We start from the raw sequence: 21035 nt of genomic DNA, 5'->3' as shown, positions 1-21035 counted from the left end.
CAGGACAGGAGAAAGTCAAACAGTGATTACAAGACAACGTCAAGTCCTGAGCAACACCCTGCAAGGAGGCAACAGAGAAAGAAATGAGGGGAATCAAAGGCAAAACAAACTAAAACAGAACAGAACAAAACAAAAACTGAGGACACACAAACAGAAACAGACCACAGCCCACAGCCCACTAATACTGTAAGGGTGCAACTCTCACACACCTGCAACTTCAAAACAGCCAAAATTATAAACATTAGCTCTCCGCTAGCGATTTTGGTACTAAGGATAAAAAAAAATCGATCTTTTTCTTTCGTAGTTTATAATAAATACCTTTACTATGATAAGAACAGGTTTTACCAATTAAATTATCCTTGGTTTCAGGAATATATGGCAAAGAAATACAGACAATAACACATGCTAATGGTGTGGAAATTGAACCTTAACCTTTGTGTTTACCGCAACTCAGCTGCTAGCATTTGACTCTCGCCATAATTCCTTAAAACTACATTCACTTCCTCCTCAGTTTCCCTGTTCTTCATTCTTCCTTTGTCATCTTCTTTCTCTCTCTTTCATTTTCTCTCCATCAGATCTGAGGTTCAACACAGTCATTCTTTTCTCTATCCTTTATCAACCGTACCTGCTGCACAAACTTTCTGTTGGTTATGCTTTAAACTGCCTGACTATTACATCGTTCTATACCGGCTCCTTTTTATAAATACTCTGACAGCCGTAGTGAAGTTGGAGTCTTGTTTCCACTGGATCATTAACACCGAACAACTCAACTGTAGACTCGCTATACCGGCTCCTTTTTATAAATACTCTGACAGCAGTAGTGAAGTTGGAGTCTTGTTTCCACTGGATCATCATCTTTTTTCTACCAACACGTTTTCTTGTCTTCTTCTCTTTGATCAGAAGAACAATCACACCATCTCAGCCCTACCGTCCCAGTCATTTAGTAACTTCTCACTATCCTCAAAAGGCTGCCTCAACTCTTTCCTGAACTCTGTGTAACACTCTTCCTCTTCCTCCTCCTCCAGGTTTCACCATTTAATCTCTGGCTTTGCCTGCGCTTGCTTCTTCGTCTTGTTTCCATTGTCGTTCTACAGACTATTATCCTAGAGGCTTTGCTACACTCTCCCTGGGTACGACTTTACAAACGCCTATCTCTTTCATCTACTTATTTCTGTGATCTTTCTTTGTGCACCTTTCTCCATTCTTGCACACTCCTGCCCTGTCTTCGAAACTGTCAAACACAGAAAACTCCATCCTTTACACAATCTATTCCCTTTCCCATTTTTTCCACCATGACCATTTCCTTTTCCAATAATGTATCCATCCTGTCCACTGAGGTCTCCAATCACCACCCTCTTCACTCTAGGCACACATTTGACTAAATTATCAAACTTAATCTAGGATTCCTCTCCCTATTTCATTCCATCGTTTCAAAAAGTAAGAGAAGCTAAAGTCTCACTGATGTCCAATTTGAGTGGAGATTCACTCTGGGCACTGAAGCGAATCAGCATGTCATATGACTCGAGCTGTTTTTCTTCCTGGTGTGTTTTAGTGGAGGTCATCAGTGGCTGTTGCTCCATCTGCGCAATGATTCTGTTTGCTACACTACCTTCCCTGTGTGCGTGTGTGTGAGCGTGTGTGTGTGTGGGTTTGTAGCCTGCAGCAGATGCTTAAACCATGGGAGGTTACTTTTTGTATGTGAGCAAGCACGTGTATTAGAATGTATTTGCACAAGAGCGTACCTCAGTGCGTACATATGCGTGTGTTTGTGTTTGAGTGTGTGTGTTTTCAAAGGGAGTTGGACATGTGTGAGAGTGGGAGTCTGAGAACACTTGACTGGTCAAGTTTTGAGGTAGAAAACGTGATATCAGTACACAACCAAACACACATACACACTCATCATTGAGATCATTCCAGCACGTAGAGTGAGCCAGCACTAATGCACTAACGACGGCTCCGTGGATCGAGGGCATCGCTCATCATTTGGGGGCAAAAACAGGTTTTTGATTGATTATATTTATAAAAATAGAAGGACTTTTTTTTAGTATTAAGTATTATTAACTTGGCAATAAGTATTAAATATGTGTTCCCTGATGGCTGGTGTTGCTGTGATTGGCTGTTGAAGATGGTTGAGAGTTGCACCCTTTATCAGGTAAAGCAAGGCGAGAGAACATCCCCCTTTTTACAGCAGAAAGAAAGGGAAGGAGAGATGAAGAAGAGCCTGCCCTCCGGCCGCTGGGTGGAGGTTGAGAAGGTGGTGAGTAACAGGGAGGATGGAGCAAAAGAGAGGGACAGGTGGATGAATGGAGGGGTTACCTTTGTTGCGATTTTCAGGGGGTCCATGTTTTTTACCTGTTTGGACAGAGAGAGAGGGCGGAATGCTGATAAGATGGTTCAACGAAAAAAATAAGATCAAAACAAACTGAGGGAAAACACAAAGGATCAAACTAATACAAACCCACTGGTGTGTTGTCGTTGTTGTTCTGTGTCTGTCTGTGTGTGTATCAGGCAGTAATGGAACAATCAGAGAGAAAGAGAGGGAGAGGGAGGGAGGGGGGGAGGGAGAGGGAGGGGGAGAGAGAGAGAGAGACTATCTGGGGTGTATAAAACTGCTCACTATGAGTTCAGTGATTTAATTAATGTATCAGTAAAAAAACTGAAAAAGTAAAAAGAAGAGGAATGTAAAAAATGTCTTTCACAGTGAGTTAGACATTGGTTCTCTACTGTAGCTTACTGCCACGGAGTGCAGTACCCTGGAAACATATGTCTTACTGTGTATTTTATTCCTCTTTGGCCTGAACTCTTTTGTCTCCATCTTCTTCATTGATTTCAGTAAAAAAAAATTGTCGTGAGTGACTTATATTTAACATTAAGGACTGAATGAAATGGCCCCATAACGCATCCATCCAGACTTCAGTGGTCAAGCCAGCAACTGTTACTTCTGTTATGGCAGAGCTGGCTGCCTTTTTTTTTTCAACCATGAAACTTTTCCAGCTTTTTATGACCCTTTCTGATAATAAAATTATAGGTACGTCTGTGCACAACAGGTCATTACCTCACACACTACCCCAGCATGGAGGTCTGTGCTTTGCAAAAGAACCTTTGACAAGTGGCTGCCGGCACATTCACCCACACACGCACACACACACACACACACGTACAGTACATCTTTATCATTCAGCTGGTGCTTTGTGAGTGATGACTAAGATAAATGAACGCTTTAAGCGTGTGCACGCGTGCGTACATGTGTGTTTGAACATCCTGAACAGAGCGAGATAACCAAATGGGACCGTCAATCCATGAGCAAGGGCATGAATGTGTTTTTGTGTGTGTGTGTGTATGCAAGTGCTACAGGTTTTACAGCCATATGTGACTGTAAAAACGTTTGTATTCTGTCAAGGACACAAGAGAAATACAATGATGTATTTATAATGTTTGAAACTCAGAAATGTGCACAGAAAAATTCAAATTTCTTTGAGGCCATTTCGTCCAGTCCTTCCTTTTACAATTGTTAGTATGACTAAAAAACAAAAATGACTTTAGGTTGTTGTTATGGGTTGATTGCTACATGACAGATAAATCAAATCTGATAATCAAATCACAATGATGTGAGATAGGTTAACCTTTTGTTAACCTGCAAAAAGAGGCCCAAAAAAAAAGAACATCCCTCTCCTTTGAGCTGGTGCGTTCAGCCAATCACAATGAATGCCCGACAAATGCAAAAACAACAACAACAGCAACAAAGGATCTGACAAAAACAAACTATGAAGGGTTAAAAAAGGGGCTAGCATGACCACAAGCAAATTAAAAGCAATAGAGACCGAGTACAGAAGCCTTGTTAGTTTTACATCGAGCTGCTCTGTCATAGTAACAGGGTCTTCAGGATATCGGCCTTTTAAAGGTCCCACTTCAAACCAAGATTTGATTAACAGGGCAAAAGTGCACTTCTATTTTAACCAATGTAACACCCTTATCAAATCAATAACCAGAGGGTACATGACCGTAAACGACCAGGAATAAATGAAACCATGAGGAGACCAGACCTTCACTTGTCTGTGTGAAAACAGTGTTGGAACTGTGGCTAATTGTTTTTAAAAGCATGTACAAATAACATTAACGTTACTTGAAACGTTAAATAAGATTAAAAAATGGTGCCTATTTTGGCTTAAAAATGTATTTTTCAAAGACTGACTGATAAAATACAAACCTATGATTCACTCTTTTTTCTGCAATACTACCCAGGTTATATCAGCAGCTATACAATTCAGTGGCCAGGCATGTTAGTGTTGCAGCTGCAGAAGAAGTTCAAACACTGTTATCATGTTGTTATCAGTTGTTTCTGGCTGATGCTCAGGAAAAATAACTTCCTGGCTACATGTCACCTAATCATGGTCTCATTTATTCACTACCAATGCTTTCTTGTTCAAAAAACAATAGTAAAATTAAAAAAATAAAATTAAAAAAACTACACAGCCTTGAAAGACGTTCTGCTGTCATCAGTCCAGACTGGATGAACTCTACCAGCTGACAGAGACAGCTTCCTCAGATCAAGACAACAAGACGATCTAAACTTGCAAATATCTCCAGTCTGAATCATTCAAGTGGTGTCGATAAGTATAGATGAGTCATTGTACTAATTAGGGAGACCTTCGAGCCCTTCACACAATTAGAATGTATCCACCGGCATTTCATTATACCATGTTTTTTTTAGATGTGTGTCAGTGGCTTTGCCTTGAGTTCTTACTTTTCTTAACCTTCTTCTCTTCATCGTTCTCACTCGCACCCAGGAGAGTGAAGATGATGCCGGTTTGAGAGTTGAGGCCGACGGCTGACACCACCATCCTGCCTGATCCCTCCATCACGTGGGTTCCTGAGGAGAACATTCACAAAGCATTAAATCAGCCTTGAACTTGGCTTTTATGGCTATCCATTTATTTCATTTGCATTTCAGTCATAAATTAACCCAAGTGGATTCCTCACGGATTAACTTCAAGGCCCTTTTCTTTAAAGAAAAAAAAAAGAAAAAAAAGTGCTTACTTATTAGTAGTGTGGATTAACCTTCAAATTATTAATGTAAAAATTACATTCTTTGAATAATTTGTAATTTTACTGCTATTGGTTGAATCCTTGCTCTGACACCTTTCAGGCTCAACAAATGATTCACGATGATTTAATAACTAGTCAGGCACCCACCAGACAGAAGCATAGGGTCCTTCTCCAGAGACTTGCGGACATGGTCAGATTCTCCAGTTAGAGAGCTTTCGTCAATCTTCAGGTCATTTCCCTGGATTAAAATCCCATCTGCAGGCAGCAGATCTCCTGCAAAGGTTAGACGTTAGAATGTTAGAACGGCAAAGAAAAATCTCTAAAAGAAAAAATCTCTTTATAATGATCAGTCCAGCATCTCCGTCGTCTCCTACCGTATTTGATCTGGGCTATGTCTCCAACCACAATCTCAGCTACAGGGATCTGGATGACTTGGCCTTTACGGATGACGGTGAACTTCTGTTCCTGCTCGATGCGACTCTGCAACCCGCGGAATTGTTTCTCCTTTGACCAATCGTTGAATGCCGTGACTAAGACTACGATTATGACTGAGAATAGGATAGCAGCCCCCTCGATCCAGCCGGCCTGGGCCTCACCCTCGTCCTCCACACCACTAGCAACCTGACCACACACTGCGATCATAACAAATGAGAGTAAATCAGTTTCAATAAAACAGTGGCTCAGTTGAATTAAAACTGAAAAAATCTGAAATACCAATATACCTTCCTAATTTTGAACAAACTCAGAAAAGAATGGTGGCATCAGTATTCTTCACAGTATCTTTAGTATTAACCTATCCTTTGAGAATGATGAGAAACCTCATTGAGCTGACCTTCACTCTCGCCTCCTGGTGGATGGTAGAACGACAGACCCAGGGAAATGATAGCAGCAATTTCCAGAATTATGAGTGTGACGTCTTGCAGTGCCTCCCACACCAGCTGCAGGAATGTTTTAGCTTTCTTCGGTGGAATAAAGTTTTTCCCAAATGTTGCGTGACGTTTCTCCAGATCTACAGGGTTTCCAGACAGACCTGCAGACACAAAAAGAAGACGTTTATTATTTACACAAACATAGAAATGCTTCACAAAATAATTTTTTTTTTAGAAAGTTACATTTACACCATCAATAATAAAATAATAAACTAAGAGTGTATCTGTGTAATTTTGTACTGAGTCCATATTGGCCCGAGCTGATCTGACCCCACCCCTGCTGTACAAACAATCTGCTGCTCTACCTTAGCCAAACTGCTCCATGTCAACACAATACCACTTAATTATAAAAAGGACAGAAAAGGGCTTAGCAATTCTAGAAGTGCCAGTTTAACAAAGTATTTTCTCCTTCTTAAAATATAAAGAAGGCGTTGAAGGATATCACTTTTTGAACATTTTTGTCGGGCCTTGAATTCACAAAAAGGTATTCAAATCAAAATATTTGCTAAAAGCCTGTAATTTTGCAGTTCCTTTGCTGGGCAGTGTGAGCAGAAACTTGACTGCTGTGGACCCTCGGTGGAGATGTGCAGTGGAACGTGATCTGCATTTAAACACACCACGCTGCAGGGATTTATCAGGAAGGAACTCCTGTAAAAAAGCCTTCAAAATATAGTCCGGATCCCCGGCTACACTCTTTATTTTTATTCCAATGGTATTCATCTTGGAGGGGTGAACTGGAGGCCAGGTGATTTGGGATAAAGTGATGTAAGATTATTGACTTTGGAAGCAAATAAAAAAAAAAAAAGAGCAGCAGGAGAGGAAGTGAGTAGAAAATACATGTACTGGGAAAAGACTAGGGCGTTTTGCTCATGGTTATACTTTCTGTGGTGCCTTTTTGTAGAGGCACTCATTCCAGTGTTGTCTTCGACTTTCACATGTTTAAATCCCATTGACTGCATACGTATTTTTTTTTGGTTGGGAGTAATTGTGGCTGTGGATTAAAGCTAAAAAGGCTTTGTCAGGAGCTGATGTGCAGTTAAAAAAAACAAAAAGACAGAAGGGAATTTAAAAATACACCAGCTGTCATTGTCATCATCAGCCAGGTTTCATCACACTGTGTCACTTCAAGGCTTGGTTTGATAAACTTTAGGTCAGTGACTGATGCCGACGCTCCTCAGATAAGAGAAGAAGTGGAGTCGCAGCAGCTTCACTGGCTGCCTGGTCGATGGGTGTCTGGCTGTGACAGGGCTTCAGTTAAAGGCCGGCATTTCTACGTGGATCCTTATTTAGATGAAGCTTAGTGAAATAAAGGGCAGAAGCACACGCTCTTCTTTTTTATTATTTAATGTATTTGTCTTCTTCGCATATGTATATCAGTACCACGTCTTGTTGTTTTATTATTTACCGTTAATGTCCACTACATATACTGTAACAAGCTTTAATTATTAATGATTACATATTGGCCGCTTCATTAGGTATACTTGTTCTAATGATTGATGATATAAGCAGGGTTTGACTTACACAGTGATGTTCAGGGGAGTGGAGAACGGAGATGATATAAGTGGTAATATTTCAGAAACCTGACTTTACAGAAAATCTGTAACATGTGACACAAGAAAGGTGTCCTTTTCAGAGCTTCCCCTAAATGTCTTAAAATAAGCTTTAAGGGGAACTTGCGTCCCTTCTAGGGGAGCTTGGCTCCCCTTCAGTTCCGACTCTGAGTATATGTAAGCATCTGTGTGCTGATCCTTCCTCAAACCTGAGATGCTGTCCACAGAGAAAGGTTGGACATGTATGACCTAGTGTCCCGAAAGTAGAATGGTTACGATGATTATAAGACAGAAGGGCAGTGATTTACATCAGTACCAGGAGAGTCCAACATCCATCGGGTCTGAGAGTTGTTCTCACTGTAATACTCGTATGATAGGGTTCAAATTTCACAGGAATCAGCTGACAGCATGGACTCTTCTCAGCCCATATTAACAATTTAGGTAGATAATGGTGGTGTAATGGCATGATACTTTACTCATGGCCCACATTTGGCCTTTTATGATTAACTAAATCGTGTTTATCTAAGCATTGTTGCTGACTAGGTCTATCATTTTATAACCACAGTGTATCCATCTCCTTATGGTTAGCTTTTTTCTCATAACGCCCAGCACTTCCATGAACTCAGTGTAAAATCTAATGCTAATTTAAACTACTACAATCTGTTGGGCAAAAAAGAAAACCCATCTTGAGCATGTTTATAGTTCGGCACGAGTAATGAATGGCATTATTGAGGCTGATGACTAATGTATAAACCCACTGCATTGAAACCATCTTTGACACCTCTTTCTCTGTGCCTACAAGTGCATGAAGAAGTGGCCTAATGGCCTGCAACAGTGTACATGAGAGCACATACAGAATGGGCCGTGGCCATGTGAATGGGCTTCATTCACAAGTGCCACGAAGAAAATTTAAGAGGCTGCAACCAATGTCAAAACAAACTATTTAGAGTAAACAGTTTATTTTTGGTGTTTATGAAAAATGTCCATTTATACAACACAAAAGTCAGTCTGTTTGTCTGCTCATGTTTAAAGTTGTTCTATCAGTTCTATCGTACGCGTTGTATAATTGTATGCAATGAGTGAAAGTGAAATACAAACATACCTCGATGTACAGAATATAAATGTTTTTCCCGATAAAAGCTGGATAGCTTTTTATCGAGACAATTATTAATGGAGACAATGCTAAAATAATAATAGGAATAATCATATTTTTAAAATACAATTATTCACAATGATTCGATTGTTTTTTGAGGAGCAGAGAGTAAAATCTGATTTATAAAAAACTACGACAGACTATCTTCTGTTTTATCTCAACAGACTTGTGTCTGATTCTTCAATTCAATTTAACACAATATATGTTCATTTTCTCTTTTCCCTTTTTTTTTTGCTGATTTTGTAAATGTCTAGAAAGGAACGACGGATATTTTTGTGAGTTTAAGAAAATGACAGAAAAAATCAGATAAAGAAGGAAAAACAAAAAGAAAGCGAGGAAGAGCTTTGCACGATTTCTTCAAGGAGCATTCTGCCCTTACTGGCACAGACACGGATGACCTGAGGCTGTGTGTGTGCGGTCATTACTGCACAGGAGTAGGTCACGCATATAAGGCTGAATCTCAGATTGGTCACTGACTTCTCACACCACAGAGCTCAGAAAGATCTGACACAGCAGCAGGAAGAGAAACCTCTTCATCTCAACACACTTCCTATTCTGTCTCCAGGCACTTAAGGACATGATTACAATTATGGAGCTTTAATAGTCCAATATCACACATTTGGAAAAATTGGTTTTTAGGATTTCATTTATTTGAGGATGACCGTTTAGTACTTCCTTTTTTATTATTGTTACATTATTATATCTTATTATTTCATAATAAGTAGTAACAGGGTGTTTTATAAGAACCAGTATTTTTAAATGAAAAAAAGAAAGTATCAAAACGAAAGACACGTGAAGAAAGTCTGGTTTAGAATTTGCATAAACAAAACCTCTGGTTGTCAGCTGACGACAGGTTGACTGATGGGTTGGATCTTTTTTTACTGCTCGCTTTGAGCTCAGGTCCATGCTTTATGTGAAGGCACTTTTGTAAACGTAGAGTGAGCCTGGCAGCTTCTCACCTTTGAGATGACAGAACCTGCTGCTGCTCATTAGCATTTCCCTTAAATAGACTTGTTTATTTTTAGGTTTAGCTGTGTTTCTGAAGCTTCTTTGTACGGTGAGATTCGGTTTACAAAAAAGATGATGATCTCCAGTGAATCAACAGACTCATCCATCAATACACATTAACCAGCAGTATACAGGGCTGGTGTGTGTGTGTGTGTGCGTGTGTGTGTTTGGTCAGTTTGAATTTGGAACAATGACAAGCATCCCTGCATTTAATCAGCGACGGGTTTTACAAACCACGAACAAGTGTCAGTGAAGAAGAAACTTGTCATTATCACAGCCGGTGTGGCATCATGAAAACACCAACACAGTTTAAAACATCTGTGTGAAGTCTCATTGCCAACCTAGGGCCTCCAATTTCTGAAGCTAAGCATGTTAGCCAAGTGTTTGATGACAGTGCAGGTTGTTGTGATTCCAGTTAGTGTCAGTTCAACAGAAGTCGGCTGTTCACAGTTAGAAACCAGACGTTTGTTGACATGAGATACTGGTGATGAGCAGGCCTCCCATTAACTCCATTTACTAACGTAATTGAATTGATTTTTTGTGGCTATGCCTTTGTGGTTGAATTAATGTTTTTTTTCACTACAACAGTAAAACTCTCTTTGTGTTTCTGCGTTCAGATTTCAGGACGGTCGATTGACATCCAAGCACTGCAGCTGTAACGTAAACTCCACTTCTGAAATAAGAAAACAAACTCCTATCCATTGTAAAAACTACACAGTAATAACAATGTTTGGCCCGCCCCCCCGGTGTATCAATTTGGCTTCAACATCATAACATTTACTGTTATCACATTATCAAATATCAACAGCTGAGGATAGGTCAACATAACACACTCCTCCTGCAAACTGAAGGGATATGAACATCAGCAGCACAGAGACAAAAGACAAATTTGACCTTTAACTTTTAGATATTGGCAACATATGGCCAAAATTTGGGACACAATGTACTGTAGCCTATACTAAAAATTGGTATGTATCATGTCTTCAGATACCACCATACCCCTCGTTTAAAATCTTGTATGATCAGTACAGAGACGTTACAACGTTAAAGAAATAAAATGAGTTAAAATGTATCATTATTTCGTTATGTATTGTTATACATCAGCTAAATACAAATATTCACCAATGGCAGTCATTGTTTGGTAGATAAATCCTGCATTTGGTCCCCCATCCTCCCCGTTATCTCCTCCTCCCCTTGCATTAAAAATATAATTAGAATTTCTTCGTTAAAGTGAGTAATTTCTTGTGCGGCCGACGCAACTACAGCTGTCCTCTGATTACTAAATGGAACAGAGCAATGATCTATGTAGCCATTAGGGGAACGGGCTGGAACTAATTTCAATCCTGGAATGGACCAACAGCTGCAAATACACACACATATACACACAAAAGGATCAAACAATAAAACGGGAGAGAAAAACAGCAGCCTGCCAGCCATTTTCTGGCCTTATATAAAGCTCTGAGTCAAATCCATAGTGATCCTATTTCACCAATTACCACAAAACATTGGGCACATCAGCCAGAAATGCTTGTTTGCATGAATCATTGTTACACGTCGCGTCATCTGCTTCCCTGTGTTTGGGTGTTAAAGCTGTGCACAAATCTCAACATTGTTCACAGTGACTTCATTTGTGTCCCTGAATTTTCAACAAATCGGTTGAGAACATTAAATTAAAGACACCTAGACTATATAATACCCTGGTCCGATTGGTTGATGTCAGCCTAGCAGATTTGTCAGCATTTTACAGAGCCACCAGGTGACCGCCAGAATGACAGCTGGGGGAACTGGGCTCATGTGTAGATCAAAACCAAAGTTTAATATTGAAGTACCTGTGGAGTGTCACAGGGACAGAGGAAAAATTTTTCCATCCACCACTCTGCTCTGATTTTCCATCACTCACATTAGGGTCAGGTTTACAGTCCGGTCTGAGATAATGGTCCACAGTGCTGTAATCTCAGGCTGTCTTGTGCCTGATGATACACTAATAGGTATGGAGGACATAGGGCAAAGGTTCTGGTAAGATGTTTATAATACACAATAAAACCTCAGGATTTAACCTTAGGACTCCAGCAGCCAGTGAGGACTCGTCCACAGAAGCTAACTTCGTACGGCTACTAAACTGAATGATCGTCGCAAATGTTACAGCTGAATGCTGTTTGGGCATACGGCTTCCTGAGTGATCACTTAATCAAACGTGAATGTTGATTAAACATTTAAAAAAAGCCAGGCATCACAATGAACAGTGGTTCCTAATCCAGCAGGGTAATGGACATGTGCCAAGCTGAGGAACACTTGGCTCCGGGGCCAAGAGGAATATGATTATATAAAGCTGTGTGGCTGTCAGAGGCTGAATTTGCTGAAAGAGCCTTGACCCTACTACTGTGACTGGGCTTTTGACACCGTCATGTTACCTCCATGACAACAGTATAATTGTATTAAACTACAGCCGCCATGATGAGAAATGATGAAATCATTCAGCCAGGAGCAGCTTTTTGTCTGTTGACACAGTGTGTCTTAAGTAAACATATATATTTATATTTATTCTTTCTGCTAATGACTTGGTTTTTGTTGTAGTTGTTGGAGGTGTACAGTTTCATAGAACAGCAGAGAGAATATTAAACCAGTTCAATCGACTCATGAAGCAGTGCATGATAATTGTGTTAATAGCACCCCTGCAGGAAATGTTGGGGATTTTGCTTTCATCAGCAACCAGGAGTTAGTTGTGTTCCCTAATTTTAAAAGTGTTACATTTTATGATGTGTCTTACCTTCTATTGGTGACGTTTTCAGGCGGCGACAGATGCTCTGCACGTCTCCATACATGTCCTGAATCTTGTTGACAGCCTCAGCACTTCGCAGCTCCATCAAATTCTTGAGATCCTCCATGGACACCCCGAAATCACCATCATGGTTGCCTTCGTTCACCGAATTCCCCGGAGGGTGATCCGCCGTGTTGTTTGCCATTTTGGTCCCTTTTTGCTGATGCTACAACTTTCCTCTGAGATTTTTTTTTTGTTTTCTTTGTTTAACACAATGAGTTCAGAGGACTTGTGGGTGGAGTTGTTCTTGCAGGAGATAGTTGGAGGACACAGAGGAAACAGGTCAAATCCTGGCCCTGATGTGCATGCTCCTTTGGGTTACAACGGAAAGAGAGGAGTAAACATGTTCCTCTGATTCGTCACTGGAACAGAAACAGAAAGAGGAGATTTTTAAGGACCAGATCATCAGGACATCGTCCAAAGCCACAGCAGACAAGCAATATCCTTTTTTAATCAATAGAACTGAGACTAATTGGACAAGTTATACAAGTTTCTCATCTCCAGTTGTTAAAGGAGTGCCCTCAACCATCTAGGTCATTATGATATAAAAGGAATACTGGTTTCTGTGGCCCCTCAGAGACACAGGATTGGATATCTCTCCTTCTCATTTTTAAACAGAGCGGACAGACGACCTTCCTCTGTGTTTATTAATTATCCATCTGTTCGCTGACCAAAAGTTGAGATACTGTCATGATAAAAACAACTACAGAGAAATGAAATGAACTCTGCTGCCTGCAGATACCGCCACATGATGACTGTCTCGATTATTACAGAAATTGCCGGTGATGTCAGAGTAATGAAACATGTTGGTTGCAGGTAATGAGGTTGTTTAATTAAACAGGCTCTAAATGAAGGAAATTGACAACTACTTCATTAGAATGGAGAAAACAATGCACACAGAAAAGATTCAATGATTATTCACATGCAACTTGTGAGGCCACATACAGAGACCAAAACATGTAAACCTGCTGTAGGAGTGTCCCATCAACCTAATACACCTATAAGCATGTCCTGGACTGTGGGAGGACATGCTTCCTCATGTTTACCATGTGACTGAGCCTTGGCAAATAATGACTGGTCACACAGCGATAAGGACGTTCAACAGGCACCTCACCTAGGTAATGACACAGACAGGAAGAACTAAAGTTTTTAGCTTTTTTTAAAGCAATTTTTCTTTAGGTTAAGATATACCGTAGGCAGTAACTAGTTATTATTACTGATATTGTTCCTGTAATGGTTTACAGAAAAATAAATGTCATGCGTAGAATGTGTGGCATGAAGGTGGGTATGAAGGTATGAAGGTATGAAGATATGGTGTGTCTTGCATGACTGTTGCAATATTTACATAAGGCTAGGCAACTAAAATACCATATTACAATACACGTACATTTGCTGATAACAATATCTATATATTGTGGAGCTGATAATAATTTATAGTGTTATTCGTAGTGTATACTTACACACAACTTTGTAACTTTCTAATCAGAAATAACAAATTCATTTAAAATATCAACATGTTAACTGACCTAGCCTGAGTAAATAGTAATAAAAATATACAAGATTTCTCTAAATTAAATTAGTAAGAATAAAAATTAAGAAAACAAAAAGAAATACTACTACTACTACAACTAATAATATTAATAATACAAAAAGGTAACAGCTGTTCACTTTCTACAGACCTTCTTCTAAATGTTTACAGGTACTGTATTCATTGAATTTCAATGACATCATTTCATACCAACTGGCTAAAAGGTGGCACCAAAAGCAAAGTTGGTCAGAAGTTTAAGTCACTGCTGATAGTCTTGTTTGACAGACTGAAGAAGAGGCAGCTATGAAGGAAAAAGACACTTCAAAAACTGTCTGTTTGATCAGAAGTGATCAGTTAAACTCAACAGTAGGAAGTTTAGCTGTCTCTAAATTTAGATGGGCAATCAATTTGGCTGTAAGAGGTCAGCCACGGGGTGTGTGTGTGTGTGGGGGGGGGGGGGGGGGGGGAGACAGAGACTGAGTGTCTGTTCTTTGTCCATCTTATCTGTTTGTTATTGACTGGAGATGAAATTATGTTGCAGCCACTCAGCTTCTATAAATGTGTATGTGTGAGTCTTGATAAGCTCCTGCCCTCACTGATGTTTTTGACTCTGTTTACTTTATTTCATGTTCCTTTCTGCTAATATGGTGTCCTAAACATGTTCTACAACGTAAAAGATCAGGCGTTTCCAACATCCTACTGTGTATTTTGTTGTATTAATATCACGTGTCTTCACCAGTGGTGTCACCAATAGCGTTCTTCACAGTGTGAAGACGGCCGCGTGATGGAAATGTTATTCCCACTCAATGCTGGATTTTCCATTCATGGTGTGGAAAGCCAAATTGATAACACCTGAAAAATGTTACTCTACTTAGAAACTAAAGCGAGCCAAGCCGTAGGATGACTCACGCTGACGAACGCCACATTCCTCATGTTGCTCTTATTACTGCATGTGCATTAACAAAGCCAAGTGGATTTTCTTCTCACATGGAAACGTTCCATGTCATCTTCATTGACAGTGTGTCCTAACAAGAGAGAGGAATAGAGCAACAGCCAAAAACATTTTTGCTGGCAGCCAGTGGTTGTCTCCAGGTACAGAAGTATAAAATTTAACATTTGAAAATTAATTGCATCTTATGAACCGTGGCCGTAGGTCTGCCCATTTTTATTTTCTGAAGGTGGTGGAATGTGTAGCACGTTTGCAGGAAAAATGAATTAGTCATTGGTGAAATGAGCCAATAAGAAACTGCCGAGGATGTCTCTGATGCTGACCTTGAAAAGACTGCAGTTTGGAACATGGTTAGTGTCTGACCCAGATTCATATTCATATTCGTTACATTTTCATTGTTCTGCTCCCCTTTGGTTTGTTACTGTTTATAACATGTAATTATAATGTGTAATAATCCAGAATAATGCTTCATGTATGAACCTTTACAGACAAACTAATGTTACATTTTAAATAATCTCAAGAACTGCAATGCTGCTAGCTCACAGCCCCCAGTCGGTAACATTAACAACATAAGATTAGATAAATGTCCATATAAATGGACAATTTCTTCCTCAATAGGACATCCATGAATATTCTGATAAAAAAGGAAAGAATGAAGTGAAATTGAAGGTAAATTCACAAACAGACATTCGTCCACAGAAGTAATGGTCAGAGCGGTCAATATGCAAAGTTTCTGTCTATTCAAACATCCTGGCAAGCTTCAGCGTCTGTTCTGATCTCTGTGTAAGATATTGTGAGGACAGTATGGACGGCAGCCAACAGAATCTGGGGCGAACATATTTCATCTTTGAACAGAGATGTGAATCTATCTGTAGTCTAGGTGTCAGGTCTTTAACTTGCACATCCTTCATCAGATTGTCCCATTGCCCAACTGCTGTTACCCTCCCTCCTCTTCCTCTGTTCTCAGCCTCTGCAGACACACCTGCTCTGCATACTAAAGCAGCAGTCTGCACCACCCTCCTCCGAACACACAGCAAAAGACGCTGGTGACCACACCCGCCCTACGGAAGAACTTTTTTTTCTTGTTGCACCCAGCAACAGATCACACACACTGTCTCAATGAATTATGTCACAGGGACATATCCACATGCCGGGCACGTCCAACAGGAGCCTTCACAGCGACTGGGCAGCGGTTTTTGTCTAGACGACAATGTGTGTGTAAGGAGAGAAAGAAAGGAGAGAGAAAAAGAGAGAGAGAGAGAACGAGAGAGAGAAAGAGAGTGAGAGAGTGGGAGAGAGAGAGAAATGGCGGAGCATGCCAGACAGTGTAATGAGAGATTCAGAAAGAGAGAGAAAAAAAGAGTGGTACCAGGAATGCAGGAGGTCACACCCTTCTCTGCAGTCACATGACCAGAGTGGAAAAAGGAAATCCCCACACTGCAGAGAGACGAGGCGAGGCGGAGGTTTGGGCTCACAGTGCAGCATCAGACACCCACACAAACACACATCTCAAATCCCAGCCTAACCCTGGGACTCATTTCATTTACACACATTCACACGCACTCACACACAAGCTGACACGCACACACACATCCGCACAAGTGTTCGTCTCCGTTGATAACTGTGTTAATGATGATAACGACAAAGTAGGGACAAGTTGTCTTACAATCCAATACAGAGATAAGACCAGCCCACACACTAACGTAGAAGGTGTCCTCACCGAAAAGACTGAAGCCTCAGTCAGTGACTCATCTCTAAGAGGAACGGGCACAGACCTGTTGTTTATGTGTCTTCATTTCCCTTCGCGTGAACCCTCTCACACTGACAAACAGAGACATCTGGGTGATTTGTAATAACACTGCAGGTTACCATATTGGCTGCAGGGAAACACACACAGAACTACTTTACTTTAGAACAGCCTGAAGGACTCCCCTGATGATGTCACTGTGGAAACAGTCACATGTAGAAGACACTAACACACCGTCCTCTTTAACTACAGCAAGATTTCCTGGTTGCTGCATTGCTGCAATGCTTGACGCCCGTCCTTCTCCACCTCCATCTACTGTATCTGCACATCTGTGAGGTCCAAGTCACTGAGCACTGATAGGAGTGTGGACCGACCGACAGATTGGAATACAGTCAGTGTGACGGACATACATACAGAACATGGACACACACCATTCAGTATTCATCACTGCACACACGATCACAGCAAAAGGTTTAGAGGTTTTTAAAGGTGTAAACATTTATAAACCACAGCAACAAAAGATAAAAGTAGTATAAAGTATTCATGTCCAATCACAGTTGGCCACTATTGGTAAATTAGGACACATTGAAGGACATCTTAACAACAGACCCCTCAGATCAATAATACCAGACTGTACCAGAGCCTCGGTCTCCATTTTAATTTTTGATATTTCAAACGTGTGGACTGCTGATTGGTGCAGTGTGTGTGTGTGTGTGTGTGTGTGTGTGTTTGCGAGAGACAAATCAACAGTAAACAATTGTTTCCTTCCATTAGATGAACTACATTTAACATGGCACCAGTTAAGAAAGACAACATCAGTCGCAGTAAGATGATGCCGGATACTAGAGACATTAGACGAGGACTTTGTACTTTATGTCCTTTTTAGCAGATGACTGTCTGAAATGGCTTCAAACTGGACACAGTGAGAGAAAGCATCCAGAGATTTGATAATCCTGTTTACTGGCTGACAGTAGCACAGCCTAGCTCATGCCAATCACAAAGCCATACAAAATGAAAATGACCATTGAAAATGTGTGTGCATGAGAGAGCGTCTGATTAAAACGTTTATTGTTAAATGTGGCCTTTAAACTAATAAACAAACTGAACCCATACAATAAATGACTTTTTCCTCCTATTTATTTTTCCACACAATTCTAAAGGAGTTCCTATCTTCATAACAAGTCATATTTTAGCCACATCTTCAGTGGTGGCAGGCATTTGCTCAACACAGAATATTATTAAACCGTGTTGTGGATTGAGATGTTTCTCTTTTTTTTACATGATAACTGGAAGACATGACTAAAAGTCCACATTCAGATAAGTGGTGAAATGTCCTTCCTCCTTAATGAGTGTGTCTGAAAGCTTTGTGGAACATTATCAGTGGTTTGGACTACTTGTTATAATACACCGTGGCTAATGAGCAGTAGCATTATCCGACCTGAGGCGAGGTGTTTTCTGGTCTGTGTTCATTAGACAAACATGTTTACTGTCAACACTGCTGAATTCTGCAAGAGCAAACACCAAAACATCTTAAAGTCTGGGGGAAATAGGTCCTATCACTGATCTGAGCCCGAGAAATTACAACCTCTGAGGATAAATAACTTACTACTGATTCTCACGCCTGGCTGTTCAATCCAGTCTATCCAATGTCTATGTGATCTGCCCATTTCTGGATGGATCAGGAGAGTCCATCACTGGTCATTGGTCACTCCTGATCAACATTCACATCTTTCCCAGCTCCTGTCTTAAAGGTGCTGACTGATGAGTAGCAGCATTGTCAGACATCAGGTTTCACCCACTCCCATCAGACCAAGACGTTTACAGTCAACACTTCTGAAATCAGCAGCAACAACTACCAAAACACTGATGCCTGGGAACAGTGGATCCAATCAGTCTGACAAATCACTCACTGTAGATTCTATGACGGTATACTTCTGTATTTTAGTACAAAGCCAGCATGTGTGTGTCTCTTCTATCTTCAACACTAAGTGCTGCTGTTGGACTGATCTCTGCAAAAAGAAGAGTAGCCGAATGAGAAAAGAAAAGAAATACACATTTTACACATCAGTGCTCTAGTAAACATTTTATCAAAATAGTAAACATAATATTTTTATATTTGCAGTTACAACTCAGTCTATCTCTACATTCTGAAACACCCAGTTGTAGATAAGCCGCGCCCAGTATAGACTGACCCGATGGTACCAGAGCGAGTGTTTTACTTTTTTAGTTTTTAATTTTTATAGAAGATAACAACACTTTCAGTGGTACTACAGCATGACTTTCTGTTTTAAACTTGAGATTAAATATTAATCCACATTCTGTCTCAAGTTTTGGTCACTCTTTAATACATTTGATGTATTAAAGCATGTTTGACCAAAGTCAAATATGAACCCAGGTCTTAGACTAGAGCCTGACTGTCTGACCTCCAGCATGTGTTGCAAGATAAAGAGCTGTCACATTGATTGACAGGCCTTTTCATCCAGCATCAGTACTGGACCTCTGTGAAGGCCAGGGACAACAAACCACCTCTGCCTGTACAATTAATGTGCGTCCTTTTTAACACAAAAACAATCACTGGATCTGTTGAAATGGACATCATTCCACTTACCCAGGCTGATAATATTCTTTAGAACACGCAACCTACAGATATGGATATACAGAAACCAAGTTGGAATTCTTGCCCTTAGGGCTGACTAGGGAATACATCCCTGTACTGAGGTTCTTAGGTCTGACTTAGAAGCTGATTTCAGAAGAATAAATGCTATGACTGCAACAGGAAGATGTCATTCATCGATTTTTATTGTGTTGAAATTTTTTAACAACGCTTCTGGCACCTTTTCCTGTTCTTGCTTCACAGAGCCTCCGGAACACGTCCGGGTTGTGAGTACTACTGTGTTGTTTAAGTGTTTTTGTCTTCCTGTCGATGCTCCTTGCACTAAAGAAAAAACTACGTCAGTGTGGCCGTGAAATCTCATCTTTAGGCTCTTACTAGATATTCTCGATACTAAAACCTAGTCTTCATTGAATCATTTTTAAATATATGATCTGATATGAAAAGCCTCCTGGCCTTTATTTTGTGATCAATGAAGAACCATGAAATCTTTCACTGCACGTTCTCCTCCCATCACTATTCTGACCTGTTTGAACTCTCTTTTGATGTACCTTAGCATCTGGGCAATATAGGGGTTTCCAATTAGATGGAACAGCTAACAGGCTCAGCAGGGCTGTGAGGGTGGGACACATGCTGCCTTTGATATGGCCCAGGTAACAACACCTGCAGCTGGGGTGGGAGAAGCTGACCTCCTCTGGGCTGGATACCAACAGATGGAGTCTCCAACCACCGCATCTCTGTGACTTCAGTAAAAGCGTCCGTGACTCAATACTTTTACAGTCATTTTTTCTCCACAGACTGGTTTGTTCAGAGTGCAAACCCTTGTTGATACATGCTACATGTGCTTGTCTCAGTGACAATTATCAGGTAGTTCTATGTACTGGTTGTCAATGCTTCTCTGCTGCACTTGGCCCTTGTCAGCTTCTTTTTTTTTTACATGCTTTAAATACTTAGAAGTTTTTAATGAGAAATTTATAATACAATTAGTCTTTATGTGTTGATTACCCTGTTATAAACATTTACAAGTTAGTTTTTCTCTAGCTTCAATCTTGATATAAGATCAGATTCACTATAAACAAAATGGTAAAGTGGGAAATGTGCCAAAAAAAATTTAATTTCTTCAAATTTAACCACAACTTTTTGTGAGTAAAGTGTGTATGTTAAATACTAGCCAACAAAGACAGATACCCAAGACACCTCCACATCAAGACATTTATTTTACTGCGACCGAGATGAACCACTGTAAAACCAGCTATGCCAAGGTGAACGTACACAGGTCTACATTATTGGGCTAAGTATTTCACGCAGTTATAAACACTCTTGATTGTCAGTGAAAGCAATCTTTAATATGAAGCAGCACCACAGTTTTGTAATCTCTCCTCGACTTCTATCCGTGTTGTGCTAGAAATAATGAATCCATTTGGGGTTTTTTTAAATTAGTCTACGACTGGAAAAAAACTGCTTATTAATCATAGTGTGGTTAACAAATACTGTTTAACAGCAGTGCTCTCATTGCACTGAAGCAAACAACAGAGCTGTTGTGCAAACATAGGAAAACCACTTCAACTGGCAAAAAGAATTGCTGAAAAGTTCAAAGTTCCCTGAACCAGGTTGTAGAGAGATTTACTCTACGTAAAACCTGGACATCAGCAGTTTGGTACGAACCCTGTAGGTCCTCTAATCCTCATCTGCTAGC

At 40.3% G+C, this 21035-nt stretch overlaps 1 protein-coding gene across 4 annotated transcripts in view; it reads right to left on the bottom strand.

Annotated features, from left to right (window-relative positions):
* Nucleotides 1–21035, bottom strand: part of LOC103386459 (plasma membrane calcium-transporting ATPase 1-like) — a 53123-nt gene that overhangs the window by 17442 nt on the left and 14646 nt on the right. For 2 of the 4 annotated variants that reach the window (XM_025060449.1, XM_017036589.2), the window contains exons 2-6: nt 12454–12866; nt 5879–6076; nt 5421–5678; nt 5194–5319; nt 4745–4870 (exon numbers count right to left, since the gene is read on the bottom strand). In XM_025060449.1, the coding sequence (XP_024916217.1) occupies nt 4745–4870; nt 5194–5319; nt 5421–5678; nt 5879–6076; nt 12454–12649 (904 nt within the window). In that variant the 5' untranslated portion in view covers nt 12650–12866. Of the gene's footprint in view, nt 1–2316; nt 2353–4744; nt 4871–5193; nt 5320–5420; nt 5679–5878; nt 6077–12453; nt 12867–21035 lie in introns of those variants that run through there. The other 2 variants (XM_025060448.1, XM_008320728.2) reach the window with 2 other exon arrangements.

This window comes from Cynoglossus semilaevis, chromosome 11 (assembly GCF_000523025.1).
Source record: "Cynoglossus semilaevis isolate Cse_v1.0 chromosome 11, Cse_v1.0, whole genome shotgun sequence".
In the NCBI taxonomy this organism is placed as follows: Eukaryota; Metazoa; Chordata; class Actinopteri; order Pleuronectiformes; family Cynoglossidae; genus Cynoglossus; species Cynoglossus semilaevis.
The sequence above is the reverse complement of the archived record's forward strand: the minus strand, read 5'-3'. Positions and strand labels throughout refer to the sequence as shown.